The 14,706-nt window shown below is 38.9% G+C and overlaps 2 protein-coding genes across 2 annotated transcripts; both read right to left on the reverse strand.

Moving 5' to 3' along the window:
- Window positions 1-269: 269 nt before the first annotated feature.
- Window positions 270-5,301, reverse strand: LOC130166918 (CD209 antigen-like). Its single transcript, XM_056372765.1, has 7 exons — window positions 5,160-5,301; window positions 4,687-4,800; window positions 3,232-3,330; window positions 2,324-3,118; window positions 1,978-2,120; window positions 1,184-1,293; window positions 270-1,058 (listed from the first exon to the last, which is right to left on the reverse strand). Exons 2-7 carry the CDS (start codon window positions 4,790-4,792, stop codon window positions 920-922), a joined length of 1,392 nt encoding a protein of 463 aa, XP_056228740.1. The 5' UTR covers window positions 4,793-4,800; window positions 5,160-5,301; the 3' UTR covers window positions 270-919.
- A 3,685-nt stretch (window positions 5,302-8,986) lies between these two features.
- On the reverse strand, window positions 8,987-12,570 carry LOC130167061 (N-acetylaspartate synthetase-like). The gene is made up of 3 exons (XM_056373030.1): window positions 12,498-12,570; window positions 10,776-10,901; window positions 8,987-9,671 (listed from the first exon to the last, which is right to left on the reverse strand). Exons 1-3 carry the CDS (start codon window positions 12,568-12,570, stop codon window positions 9,277-9,279), a joined length of 594 nt encoding a protein of 197 aa, XP_056229005.1. The 3' UTR covers window positions 8,987-9,276.
- Window positions 12,571-14,706: the final 2,136 nt, after the last annotated feature.

The raw sequence follows: 14,706 nt of genomic DNA on the forward strand, positions 1-14,706 counted from the left end.
TGCGACACGCTCATCTTCTTGTGACACTATATGCCGTTTTGTTGTTTAAGGTCGCAGATGGTTATCCTCTCGGGGGCAGTGTGGGTCGAACTTTGACACTGTGGCGATAAATACAGGTCAGAGCAGCTTTCTCAGGAATATCTGAAATGTAGCCATCTACAGCGAGCAACATTAGCATTGTAGGTTTTTACTAAAGTTAAAAGTTCAAAATATACAATACAGCCTTTTGTCACATGTAGTAAAAGCACCAATTCAATGGATATTTCTAATACAGTAGTAATATAATATGTTTATTGCTGGGGCCATTTCCCATGAATCAGTGTGAACCACCACTGAGTGAGCTAGTGTCCTCCTGGTCACACAAGAAGCAACAATGAGTACAAAATAGCCAACATCAGTAAACTAACAATTAATGAGTACTGCTCTTGGGAATTGCATTCATTAGTCATTGAATCAGCTAATCACAGCAGCAAATTATCATAACATTATCTGGAAGGTTCTTTTTCTTTATATGGGTAAACTGTAAATTATCCAGCTATCATTCGTCATTCTTTAGAAAATTCAGTTAGTGGATGTCTAGTCATCAAAAGGCACATATTACTTATTACACAGCATTACTATTACATAAAATTGTTTTTACAGTGTGTACAGATATCAATGGAAATCTCAGTCCCCTTTAAACCAAGCTGGTTCCAAATCACCAAGACAGTTTGCTCCAAACACCTGACATCAACCTGCATCTGCTGGGCCGCCTGCTAAATTTAACTCCATAATACACTCCCCACTGCAAACCAGTCCATTTCAGGCTTTAGCTATTAGCACTGCTGCATTTCTTTTTTTTTTTGTAATACACTGATATGACATGACGATCATTAGTGCAATACTAGCCAAACGCTCTGGTCCTCCCTGTGCGGGAAACCTAAATCTGACAGATGAAGTTTTGTTCTACATTACAGTTCTCGTCATTCCAGTCGCCATTCCCTGACGCACGATGCCAGAACTCCACACAGTCCTGGTTCCTCCCGTCAAAGCTGTTGGGCTGACCTTTACCCCAGTACCTGTAGAGGACGAGGAGAGACATCCAAAATAAGAACAAATACCGCTCTGCGCTTGGGCAGATGAAGTCGACATTTCCGAGGGTTTTAATTTTGTATGTTAAAAGGATGTGCGTTTAGTTTCTTACGCTGTGGTCAGTTGTGTCCCGTCGATCCATTTCCACTGGCCTTCTACCCCTTCATCCGTCAGTCCAATCCAGACTTCTTTGTCACTTTGATACAAGCCATTGATGAAGGCCTACGAGGGAAGAGACATACATTTCAAAGTTATTGCAAACTTTATGTTTATCACAAATAAAGAGGCACATTAAGATAACAAAAGACATATTTTTACTTTGTTAGCATGCCATACATAAAGTTATAGATGGGGTATATGTATATGGCCTATGTATATACATCCCTATAGCTACACTATCTTTTTATATTAAAGAATTTGACAAGTTATATTATATATATATATATATATATATAATATGTCTGTTTTAAATTCAAGGTTGGAATAAAAGTTTATTCTTGTCTAAAAAATATTATAAACTCTAACAAATTATCTAAGATTTTCTAACATATGGCCTAAAACCTGCAAATCAAGCATGCGCCCTTAAGATAAATGGATCAGATTCACATTTAACATTATTGTTATTGTTGTTGTTGTTAGCACATATGTTATCATTAAATTCTTTGCCATTGACTCAAACATTTGAGTAAATTTAGAAGTTTTTTTTCCTTCATTAGATAGTTACATTTTTGTTTGCTGCATTTTTAGAAGCACCTGTAGCTTCGTTTAGCTTCCAGTTTGTTAATACTTGCAGTTAAATGTTTTGTTAATTACTGAAGCGTTAATGTAGAAAGATGCCTTTAAATTTATATGGCGACCTTTCAGCGTACAGTCATGATGACTGATGATGCGCAAACATAAACACACCATTTCCTTTTCGTTTTTTATGATGGCCAGGTCCGCTCCTTTGTTCTGACAGTATTCTCTGCTCTGGCTCCAGGTTTTCTTGCCGACAGAAGTGAAGTAGCAGTTGTATTGAAACTTCTTCCATCCAGTGGGACACTTCTTATCTGTAAATGTGATATTCATTGGTTAATAACCAAACACTGAGACGAAAGTGTGTACAAGCTTTGAATTGTAGTACATGTTTAGTTTTGAAGAGGTTTGGATTTGTTTTTATTCAGATGACATGACTACCGGAGCTTTCAGCTGTCTCCAGGTGAGAGCACATCTTGCTAAATAACACATGTTTGTCAGTTTCTTTTTAACTTACCTAAGAGCGTTGCGTTCAGTTTCTCAGCTTCTCCCTGGAGAAGATCTCGCTCAACAGTCAGGTTCTCGATTTTCACCCTCAGCATGTTTCTCTCCACAGTCACGTTTTCGCAGCTGCTTTCAAGCTCTTTTTTGTCCTGAGCCAAGGATGCATAATTAGCCCTTAATTCATCTGTTGCTTTTTTAAGTGTGTTGAAAGTCTCCTGCAGAGTGTCTTTTTGCAATGTCAGGTTTTGGTGACTGCTTGCCAGCTTGTCTTTTTCACTGTTAGAGAAGTTGTATTTGTCCTGCAAATGTTCTACGTCCTTAATCAAGTCATTGTAACTCAGCTGCAGCTGCTCTTTTGATCTGGTTACATTATTGAATTTGTTCTGTAAATTGTCCCTCTCCCTGGTCACTGAGTTATAGCTGGTCTGTAACTCATTTTTGCGTTTGACCACTGAATCATATTGTTTTTGTAACAAGTCTCGGGCTTTAGACAAGGCATTGTTGTTAGTATCCAACAGGTTTTTACTGGCTTTAAGCTGTTCAAGCTCTTTGCTTAAAGCAGCATTACTGGTCTGTAACTGGCTTTGGCTGAGTTTCAGTTTGTTTGTTTCCTCAGACAGTAAATTGTTATTAGTCTGTATTTGTTCTCTCCTTCTAGTTAAGTATTCGGTATTTTGCTGTAGCTGATTACGTTGGGTTTCAAGATTCTTCTTCTCTTTCTGCACTGTCTTCAGGTTCTCCTGTAGGTCCTCCTTCTCTTTACTCAGGGCGTACAGGTTGTTTTGTTGGTCTTGCTCTACTTTTTGGTCTGCCAGAGAGGAGAAAAACAATATGTTGTCAATCAGTTTTTTATTTTGCCATGACATTTGACAGCTTCCTACGACATGTGATTATTTGACAGAAACAAAGAGGAAGACTCACAGTGGACACTCTGACCTATGGCACCAGCCAACAGGAGAACACACAGGATCCCGAGGCAGGCTGTGGCAATCTTGTATGGGTTGTTTCTCAACATATAAACTAAGAGACAGTAACCAAAATAGACAGAGAAACTTCAATTTGATGAAGTGAACTGAGGAACTTGTGGTTACGCGCTTCATCTGGATTGATTCTCAGTAGTATTCCACAATACTATACAGAGGATACACATCAAGCTAAAGCGCTGCCTAGGTAATTGTTATTTTAGAAATGTATCTAATTCTTTAAAACTCATCTCACATAAATATGAAGTTTTATATAATGTTGACTTTACCAGATGATTTAGAGGTTACATTGAGATTATGTGTGTGGATGAAATAAGTAGACATAAATGTGTGTTTTTTGTTAATCCTGAGAGTTAAATTCAAATATACCTCATCCCATTCATTCAACAATTGTATAAATCCTATAGAGCTATTAAACAGCGCTGCTCAGTGATTAGTACCAATGAAGTAGCCAAAGCTTAGATTCTTTAGTCTTTTCCACTCTTTTGACTTGGTCCTGCCAAAATGCCCCGTTTCAACAGTAAAACAATTGTAAGACAATGAAGCAATGAAGTTGTTTGCAAATTGTTGCCATTTTATGCATCAAACAGACCTGGAACAACATTAGCATTCACTTGATGTTTCTGGTGATCTGACAAATGAACCTCAGCTGGTGGCACTAATCCTCCAGTTAGATGCTATTAACCATCTCAGAGAAGCGAGTATGTAATTAAAAGAGCCCCAGTCAAACATCACATGGATGAAATGAATAAGGAAAATGTGATACAAATACAGGTACATGTCAGTCATTGGTCCGAAGATCTGATGTTTTCATCTTTTCTGATGAAGTCTCTTCCCACTGCTCTTTGTTGCACTTTGTTTTGTAGATATACAAACTATTTTACCAGCCAAGTGTAAAAACTTTTTGAGATAGTTTGTTTGTTTTATTAATTTTATGGTATTTTTAACTTTAACTTAACTTTACTATTAGCTTTACTGGCTTTGTGTAAATTTCCAATTGGTTGCTAAGGTAACAGTATGTCAATGTTGTGTTAACAGCTTATCCTGCTGCCCCTCAAAAAGCCAAAAAAATAAAAAATCAATTAATGTAAATTTATTGGTTCCATTAGTGTTCCTTTTAGATCTTTTCTATCAAATACTTTATGAAGGTGGGATATTCTCAGGTATGAAAAATATTCCAAACTATTTCAAAAACAATTACGTTTTCTCAGCTGTGGAGAGAGGCAAGCAGCAATCTCTTAGCTGTGAGACCAGACTAAAACAAAAAAAGTGGGCACTGAAAGTTGATTAAAAGCTCTGTAGAGCTGAGGGGAACCATCTTTATTGTCATGTCATTGTCTCAGCCATCCAAGGTTCATTACCCAGGTAATAAATGAAGTTCCTACTTTATTACCTGTACAGCGGAGCTTGCTGCCATCCGCTGAAAATTGTTTGTATCCAATTTTACTGTCCTCCATGTCCATGTTTGTAACAGCAGAGGCATGGTACTCCACACTCATCTTTGCATCTGCAAAAAAAAAAAAACACCAAAAAAAAAAAAAACAGTAGCATTAACTTCTGAAATAGCTGCTGAGTTTTCAGTAATGTTCCCTTAAAATGTATCTCCTTTCATTTATTTCTGTTGTTTATATTCCTCTTTTTGTGGCCTCCACTAAGTTCCTCTCGTCTCTAGAGTCTAGAGCTTGTGTTACTTTTGAATTGAAACATCTGTATTCGGTACATTGTCAAGGTGCTGAAACTCCTTATTCTGTTACTGATTGCTTCTAAAATAAAAGTTGGTTTTCAAGGTTTAGCGTTTTTGTAGTGCAGCAGTGGATAATGATGAACCAAATTCCATGAATGTACGATATAAAAAAAATAGCTTACCTGTGCTTGTAGAGATGAACACGGTCAAAGAATTGGAAATATGTTTTGTGCAAAGAGTAAAACCTAACCTAATAACTTCCTGTAACTGCACCCTGCACAAGCATTTCACTTGTGCTTCATGAAATTCTGCACTCACAATAAATCCTTGTGTATTTTCCTTGGCACTTGAGGCCGGTGGGGCAGAAATTGAAGGTTGGTCAGTGGGCGGAGCAAGAGCCTCCCTCGCCCCTAATTGATGGTGGATTGGTGAATGTTTGCTCCAGTGTTTATAATAACTGCAGTTGACTTTATTTACCAGACAAAACGAACTTATTTGTGAAATGAATGTTTGTGCGTGGTTGAAATGAAACACCTGCCACCTCTCAGGCCACGGTGGCACTTGGGTGAATACCACTGAGCCGTGCTGTGTTTGAGATCGTGGGAGATAAAGTTGTTTTTGTCATGTTTGTTTTGTTATGTTTGTTGTTGTTTGTTGCTCCACTGAGAGTTCTACATAGTGCAGCAGCAACTATTTGCCAATTTCACAACATGAAGTTATGTTATGAGGAAGAACCGATTTCGCAAAATATGAAAATGCTGAACATGCACAACGTACTGTGGAAAAGTCAGAGTCAGGTCGATTGCTCAAATTTTGTTCCAAAAACCAGTTTCCTGATTAAGTTGAAAACAACGCTTACTGCTCTTAATCTTACTGCGATCATAGAGCAGGCGGAGATTTTTTTATTTTCTTCAAATTCATTTGAACTTGATGGACATTTTCATATTATTTAATAATGCAGTAAATTCAATCATAACATTAGTTGCGCTCCCACATCACTCTTACTGTTACACACTACATGCAGTATATTTTCAGTGTCCACTGTGTTTGAAAATCGCACCATTAGGCTCAAGGTTCTGGATCACAACAACACAATAGTGGAACAGTCAGGAAGGAGCTAACATTTCCAAAGCTCGAATGGATTCGCAACAACTCATGCTTAGTCAGGTTACTGTTTGAATATCACATGCGGTAGGTAATACAGCATATCAGCGTTTTCTATTTGACTCAACCCATCCTGAACATACAGTGAGGCAATAACAACAGGACAATGACCAGGAAACACACAGCTGCATTGAGGAATGTAGGTGCTGCATTCCCCCACTACCCTACCACAGTGGCAGTATGTGGCCTCCATTCATATAAATGTTGTGTGTTTCTGTTTGAAATGGTCTTGGACTTGTTTGCACCCATGTAAAAATGTTGGCGAATCACCTGAGTATTTCTGAGTGTAGATATTTTTTAGAAACATATTCTGATATTACAGGGTGACAGGCCTACTGAGAAACATGCTGCTGTTGGTGGGATCTTAAACAGGAAATATTTTATATTTATTTATTTATATCACAGGGTACATGAGCATGACCGTACTGGAGAGCCGCACACACATCAATAATGAGCGTTTGCCATTAGATGAGACTATCGTCTGTGGAGCAGATTTTGAGGGACACCATGAGTTGTATATCTGTTGCCTGTGGTTGGGTCAAGTCTGCTCAGTTTTTAATGCATGAAATTGTTTGAAGTTAGTTCACCCTCAGAAGAAACATGCTGAATTTGTAAGATATGAAAAGAGCCATAGCACGGCATTTCATCTTTTAAATTGATATTGTGCAATAAATCTGAATAAAGTTTTTCAGTGACTCCTCTTCTGTTCATGACTACGGTGGCCCTGAGAGCTCAACACACTGCAACTTAAGAAAACATGCAAATAGACAAAACACACACAAATTCAGAGAACATCATCAGCTTGAGAACACATGTGCTGCAAATACTCACAACACAACTGAAGTGTTTCCAGGGGACACTGAGAAAGCGATGAACCTGGCAGGGAGCACAATTGGGGCATTGAACAACAAATGCGTCCCAGCCGAGTCCATCACTTTTCACTCTTAAGTTATTTTTTCATTAATTCCAATAGCAACAGTGACAGAGAGACAGGAAAGGCAGGGGGAGGGAGAGAGGCAGGCTCACACCACCCGGTACTCAAAACCACCTCTTTGATCGCTCTCGCTTCCGTAGGTGTTTCCAGGACCACATTCTGCCATGATGACGCACACACACACACACACACACACACACACACACACACACACACACACACACACAATGCATTACAATGCTGTAGGCCTACTTCACAACATACACAATAACATATACATAAGCCTACAGTACGGTTCTGACTAGTTCTCCCAGACATTTAAACCAAATTCAACTGAACTGAAAGGTAAAATGGTGGTCGACTAACCCACAGCGCTTAAGGTGCTGATAGATGAGAAAGTACAACATTTAGTTTCATGTTATGAATGTTAGTGGTAATTTCTTCATTTATCGTTTCATAGGACTTGGGTATGACCTGTTGATAAAATACAAGCAGAAGCAACAGACAGAAACTTTGATGACCCTTACCACTCTTGCTGAGTCAACATGTCTTAACACTGATTAAGTCTAACTGAGGACAAAGCAAGAGGAAGTGAAGAGTCCTGACAGAGCTGCTCGATTGTTACACTGTTATCTCGGCTGTATTTTTCACAATCAGTGAGGATGTGGGAATTTAGGAGGCCAGGTCTACTGAAAGACAATATTCAGTTGGCAGATGTGGCATTTTTAGAGTTGATTCATTTAAGTGAATTTGTGAGTCCCTCACCTTTATAGAAATGTAGTACATAACAACCTTTATTTGTCAGGTAACCTCATTCAGATCAAGATCTCAGACCAAAAAGAAAAACACAGCCAGATATAACAAAAGGACAAGTACATACAACAAACACAAGCAGACAAAGAAACAGCACATTAAACAGACAATACATCTTGTATTTGTATAACATATTTATTTAGTCATTTATACATATTGGATTATATTAAGGAATCTCAAATGGGACAGGCAATACTGACCTACTATAATAACTGAAACTAAATAAAATATGTTGTTTAAAAAAAATGTTGCACATAGCATTACAAATGACAATTCTCACAAATCCTTGAACCTAAATAACAAAATAAATGGTTTGTCATTGCCAGACTCTGAATGGATTAAATCTGCTTTCAGCTCAGAATTGGCCTCCAAACGAGCTTTAAATTCTGGCTGAATTTCTGTCATGTTAGTTGTTGTTTGACGTGCAGTTTGAGGTGGGTCATGACGGCTGATTATCATCTGAACAAGCAACAATCTGGCTCTTGGATGATTGACTGGATGTCAGAAATTTTGGTCAGCTGTCTTCCAGTTTTTCAGAAGATCCATTATCAACTGTGGTGATTTTATTTTAATCTTACATTTTGTGGCTTAATCTGTATCTTGAGACTGTTCTGTGAACTGAACTTCAGGGGACAGACCATGTAGTCTGCATTTTCATTCATATATAACTCTCTCTTTTTCAACATTTTTGAGAGTGTGGCCATTTTGTTTGAATAAACTACCAAAACCGGCCGAAGGTTCCAGGCTTACGTTCAGTGTGAGCCTCCATGTTGTGGCGTAGAAGTCAAAGGTTCTGGCCATGCAGTAAACCTGATTAAGCGAGTTAATGCAACCTAGACATGAACTGTGTCCCAGTTCAGGGGCTGCATCCTTCAGGGGACGTGGCTCACGAACATGTGGCCCTTCGTAGCGGTCGTAGATTGCAAAAGCTGAGTTGTAATGACAAGGTCTGGCCCACAGAGGATTTTCGCTTTGCGTCACCAGCTGTGCATCTGTTGTATCACAAAGTGCAGCTCGTGTTGCCTGGCAACCTTGACAACATGTAACTTTTAAACTGAGCTGAAACCCAGTAGAAAATTAAAAACTAATCATCGGGCTCTCTGTTGGTGTTCTTTGTTGCCAGATTATTTTCATAACCGGCGTGCAATGAATCTTGGGATACATCGGGCCACGAAAGACTAACCCGTCTGAGCCTTCGTTGCCCAGAAAGAGAAGGCCACATTTGAAGCCCTTCAAATGGAACAACCTAGTTGTGCTGCTGTGACGTAGGCAGTCTTCATGTGCAACCTTCGAAGGATGCGGCCCCTGAACTGGGACGCAGCCACACAGCTGCAGACTATAAGCATTTGAACAGTTGGCAAGGCTGTTGTTTGTCACTGTCAGAAAGATCAGTGTTGTCCATTTGAAATGATCTTGCTATTTGGCACATCCAGCCTGTAGTGGTGATGGTGGACTCTATAGAATATTCTTTGCAGTAAGGACCATCTTGCGTCCTGTGTGACGTACCCATTGGTGACCCCCACACAGCGGAAACCCAGACGCTGGTAGAGCTGGTGGGCAGCCGTTGTGTACGCCGTGGTTCCCAGCACAATCGAAGAATATCTGTGAGCGGCAGCAAACTCCAGGACTTTCCGTCCCAGTGCAACCCCTACCCCGCACCGCCGACAGCTCCGGTCAACAGACATCCGCTGCAGCTCGACAGCACCTCCTGACTTCTGCTGGCCGACTGCTGCTACGACACCCACCACTTTGCCTTCCAGCACTGCTACCCACAGACAGGAGTCTGATGTGGAGGGCACAGCATAAACATGGCGAATAAAACAAAATATCATCCAATAATCATTCAGTTTAAATCATAATTCATATTTTTTCCAATAAGTTAAAGAACAAGAACAAAGCCCTTTTTCTTCCATGTTCAACCTATTACAGGTTTGTGGTCTGTACTTCCTGTTCGTTCATTATCAGGCATTACTTTAGAAAGACCAGTTATCCTAATAAACTGGTGAACTTTAGCAGCAATATGGCTGCTAATTTTCAGTGATGTAATGTACTGCTGTAATTGTGTTTCATATGATCTAATTTTATATTTTTTAGCTAATAAGTTGTGATATTTCATATTACCAGACATAGAATATCTGTCTCCATCTCCGTTAAAGCTGGTGGACATCACAGACAATAATTAATTAAGTCCAGAACTTTAACGTTATTTCCTTTACAAATTCTGATGCTGTATTTCATTTAGAGATGTTGTCAAAAAATCAAACACCAAAAAAAAACTTTTTTTTTAAAATTATCCTGTTACAAAAAAGCCAGCCAGTATCGACAAAATAAGGCTAAAGAGTATATATTTTAAATTTTTAATCTCATTCATTAATCTCATCTACATCATCTACTAACATTTGTAGATGACTAGTAAACATAGATGCCAAGGCTTCCAACTGAAAGAACAACTTTTGTAGTAATTATCAATTAAACAAAACAGTTATGATAAGTTTTTGCTAGGTAAAATTTGATTGTTTTGGCCCTTTAACATTTTTCAGGCCTTGAAATAAAAAAGTATTGTGACAGAACTAGGAAACAGGATTCAATACATTTTAGTTGATACATGTGTATATATGCAAACTGATATTTTACTATAGTTTATTAAAACTTAAGATGTCTGGCTTTACAGGATTAGAAAACACTGACTATGTTATGCTCAGTGGGTCATTCTTATGTATTGGCATGCTTTAATGGGAAATACAAGAGGAATTACGATTCAGAAACATTTTACTTGGGTACTGTACAATATCTACAATCACTGTAAGTCAGAAATAGGTGTAGAGAGTCTTTTCAGTGCATACAGCCTATGAAATGTAAATGAAATTACAAAATAAGCAATATATACCTGGTGATTTCGTGTAAAACCCTTCAATGTCACCCATGTCTCTGCTCATGGCGCATTCCAGGTAACCATGGATGACACGTCTGCTGTAGAAGTAGCGCCCACACAGCACAATTGCTGGGAGGAGTCCTATCACCCACCAACACATGGTAATGACAAAACATAGAACTGCCGGAGATAAGATATGGACAGATGTGTGAGTGTGACAAAAATCTAAAGTTGAGGCCAACAACAAGAAAACAACACAACAGAGCAAGAACAAACACAATGTTATATCTGATTAATATATATATATATATATATATATATATATATATAGCGCGTTCCAAATTATTATGCAAATGTTATTTTTCTCCGATTTTTCTAAATAGTCGATGCAAATGACAGTCAGTATAATTTTCAAGTCATCAATCGTTAAAGTATAATTAAAATTTTATCGAACAAACCTCCCAATGATAACAGTATTTTTTTCAAAAATAAAAGTCAAAATGAACTGTTCCAAATTATTATGCACAATAGAGTTTCAAAACATTTTATAGGTAGTAAAGAACCAAAAATGGTAATTTGTTGAATTTGCAGCATTAGGAGGTCATATTTACTGAAATCAAAAGCTATTTAAATCAAAAACATCTTAACAGGCCAAGTTACAAGTTAACATAGGACCCCTTCTTTGATATCACCTTCACAATTCTTGCGTCCATTGAATTTGTGAGTTTTTGGAGAGTTTCTGCTTGAATTTCTTTGCAGGATGTCAGAATAGCCTCCCAGAGCTGCTGTTTTGATGTGAACTGCTCCAAAGGTTCTCAATAGGGTTGAGGTCAGGGGAAGATGGGGGCCACACCATGAGTTTCTCTCCTTTCATGCCCATAGCAGCCAATGACACAGAGGAATTCTTTGCAGCATGAGATGGTGCATTGTCATGCATGAAGATGATTTTGCTACGGAAGGCACGGTTCTTCTTTTTGTACCACGGAAGAAAGTGGTCAGTCAGAAACTCTACATACTTTGCCAAGGTCATAAAGGGGCCCACCAGCTCTCTCCCAATGATTCCAGCCCAAAACGCCACCTCCTTGCTGACGTCGCAGCCTTATTGGGACATGGTGGCCATCCACCAACCATCCACTACTGCATCCATCTGGACCATCCAGGGTTGCACGGCACTCATCAGTAAACAAGACTGTTTGAACATTAGTCTAGTTCATGTATTTCTGAGCCCACTGCAACCGTTTCTGCTTGTGAGCATTGTTTAGGGGTTAGCAGGTTTATGCACAACTGCAAATCTCTGGAGGATCCTACACCTTGAGGTTCGCGGGACACAAGCGGCTTCAAATACCTGTTTGCTGCTTTGTAATGGCAAACTAATTATCACAGGTGTCTGAGATTGATTTCAATGATCCAAAGAGCCCTGAGACACAATACTATCCATGAGTTTAATTGAAAAACAAGAAATTAAATGTTTATGACACTTAAATCCAATTTGTATAATAATTTGGAACGCGGTGTATATATTGTACATACATGGAAAACACAATAATTAATGCTGTTTTTGCAGCAATCAAGAAAATGTTTTTAAAATATATCTTAAAGAAGAAAATCTTCTCTGGTTGCTCTTTTCACACTCTCCTCTTCAGGGCTGCTGATCAGTGTAATTCTATTACCGCTTACAAATTGTTTCCGAGCTGCAGAGCCAATCACAGAAAGGTGTCATTTATGTTGTTATCTTACCTGTCATAGCAGTGTAGATCAGGAGACTCTCAGGGTGATGTCTCAAGCCTCTGAAGGCAGTGTCCGGTACCATCTCCATCAGCCCTTCATAAAAGATCCGCTGTACGTCCGCTTCATCCACTGGCGTAAACTCACGCACGACTATAGTTTGAAGTCCATTTTTATGTCCATTGTTATGTATTTTCTCATTCTTTTCGTGTGCTTTTTGCTCCATATCAAAAAAAGAATTATACGATACAGCCAGTGCCAACCTTCCTCAATAATGCTTTCTTGTGCTGTGTGTTGCATGTATGTGTCTGTTTCTCTCTGTTTTTTTCCCTCAGTGAGGCCTGCTAGAGATAAGATCCCTGACACATGTTTGGAGGCCACACACCCTTGTATTATCAGTTCCCATATGTTAAAAGATGCGTTGCTCTCTGTGAAAGGAGACAAAGCAAGTTCCAGCCAATAATACTGAGGACATTTAAAGGGGAAACTCATCAAAGTGTGGTTCCTATATTTTGCACAGCCTCACCCCGTTTTTCACATATGATGACATCACGATGGGGTCTAATCGCCAAAGACTCTCACATCTCTCACTTTTCTTCTCTTGTTTTGAACATGGCAATAAAAGTCTCTCCTGATTGAACTACAGTTTGTGAACCATTGAACTACTGTATTACTACTTTGCGCATTGCGTTACTCTGCAGATCAGCTGTTCGAGTTAGACAGAGCAGAGCGTAAGGCTACACAAAGGAATCACCTGGGTTTGTTCAGAGTTGGAGGGTGCCTCACTGTGAGAAGAGGATTTCTGGAGAGAGGTGTGCAGCAGGTGCTAACATTAAACTACCTGTTGATGGTCAGTAAATATCACCACTCATCATCGCTGGCTGCTTATTAAACTAAAAGGTCTTGTTTTGTTTTTTGTTTCCTATTTCTATGTCTTCTTCTATATTAAATACATTAGATGTGATGTGGGTGACTTGTTTAAAAGCACCGTTAATGGACCTGGGATCATTAATGAAAAATAATGGTGGTGATGATGAGTCACTGCTTGGATGGCATCACGTTTGATAAGATTCTCTTCATTATCTGAAACTAAATGCATATGGTTCAGGAAAATGTTTAATCCACCACCAAACTTCAGATTGCTCATAAATGATACAGACAAATGACGGAAGCAGGCTTTGAGAGGCTACAGTAAAGAAGATGCACAAACACAAACTGTTTCTGTGTTGGCTCAAGACTTAAGATTTAGCCACAAAAGATACGGTTTAGCCGTTAGTACTACAAAGGGAAGTAGCTAATGTAATACAGTCATTTTATCATAACTTCCACAGAATGAAAATAGACCACGGTGGTGATGGCAGGAGGCAAGGGGTTTGGGGGAGGCAGGGATACTGGCGGAGAGTGACTCACTTGTAGTCCAAGATCTCTCAAAGGGTCTTTGGAGATCAAAAAGAATCAGTGTATATTAGACGAAAGCAAGCATGCCAAATGTGACATGAGGGTGGGACCAGTTGGATTCTATATTTAACTGTGATGACGCCTATTGTGATGCATGTGAAATGATACTGACACATAGACGGTATGTTGGAGTGGAGGAAGGCATGACTGAAAGGCTAAAACAAGAAAAACTGGGATCATTACCTGCAACTATGTCAGCGTGATCTGAGCGATGGCACACATTCCTTCGGTTTTACAAATAAGTTAGAGGAAAACATAATTAGATAATAAGACCAGCAAAAAATGTGTAAATGTGAAGCTACATCTCTCAATAATGTAAAACGGGCGCTCATTAATAAGACAAACCTTGAATAGTTTTTTAAATATTCACACACAGGATCACAAAGAAGACAACGCACCCACACAAACTCTCTTCATACCTCATTCCTTTCTTCAATATACATACTATGAGCACACGCTGCCTCCCACTCACTACCACTGACTTTTCCTGTATGATTAGCATCATATCTATCATATTTATTTTCATTTATTTAACCCTCTTCTTCTGTGCTGTACTTTCCTTAGCATAAGGAAATGAATGATTCAGCACGTTCAGGATCAATGGGTACGACAGAGAATTTCTCAGTTGTGAAGCAATAAAAACCTGAAATTACATAAATGATCTTGTACTGTAAATTCACCAGTTATCATCAACTATTTACATATGAATTCCTGCCTTGCATATTTTTGAGTGCTAGTTAACTAGCCTCAAGGGAGCATTGTT

The sequence above is a fragment of the Seriola aureovittata genome, chromosome 3 (genome assembly GCF_021018895.1).
Source record: "Seriola aureovittata isolate HTS-2021-v1 ecotype China chromosome 3, ASM2101889v1, whole genome shotgun sequence".
NCBI classification, from domain to species: domain Eukaryota; kingdom Metazoa; phylum Chordata; class Actinopteri; order Carangiformes; family Carangidae; genus Seriola; species Seriola aureovittata.

Excerpts from the sequence above, each read along its gene's own strand:
- LOC130166918 (XM_056372765.1), bottom strand. The coding sequence starts at position 4,792 with ATGAGTGTGGAGTACCATGCCTCTGCTGTTACAAACATGGACATGGAG. Across the intron at positions 3,331-4,686 it reads CAGCAAGCTCCGCTGTACAG|TTTATATGTTGAGAAACAAC; the intron begins GTAATAAAGTAG and ends ACTGTCTCTTAG. Across the intron at positions 2,121-2,323 it reads ACTGAACGCAACGCTCTTAG|ATAAGAAGTGTCCCACTGGA; the intron begins GTAAGTTAAAAA and ends TCACATTTACAG.
- LOC130167061 (XM_056373030.1), bottom strand. The coding sequence starts at position 12,570 with ATGGTACCGGACACTGCCTTCAGAGGCTTGAGACATCACCCTGAGAGT. Across the intron at positions 10,902-12,497 it reads GATCTACACTGCTATGACAG|GACTCCTCCCAGCAATTGTG; the intron begins GTAAGATAACAA and ends GGTGGGTGATAG. Across the intron at positions 9,672-10,775 it reads GTTTTACACGAAATCACCAG|ACTCCTGTCTGTGGGTAGCA; the intron begins GTATATATTGCT and ends CCTCCACATCAG.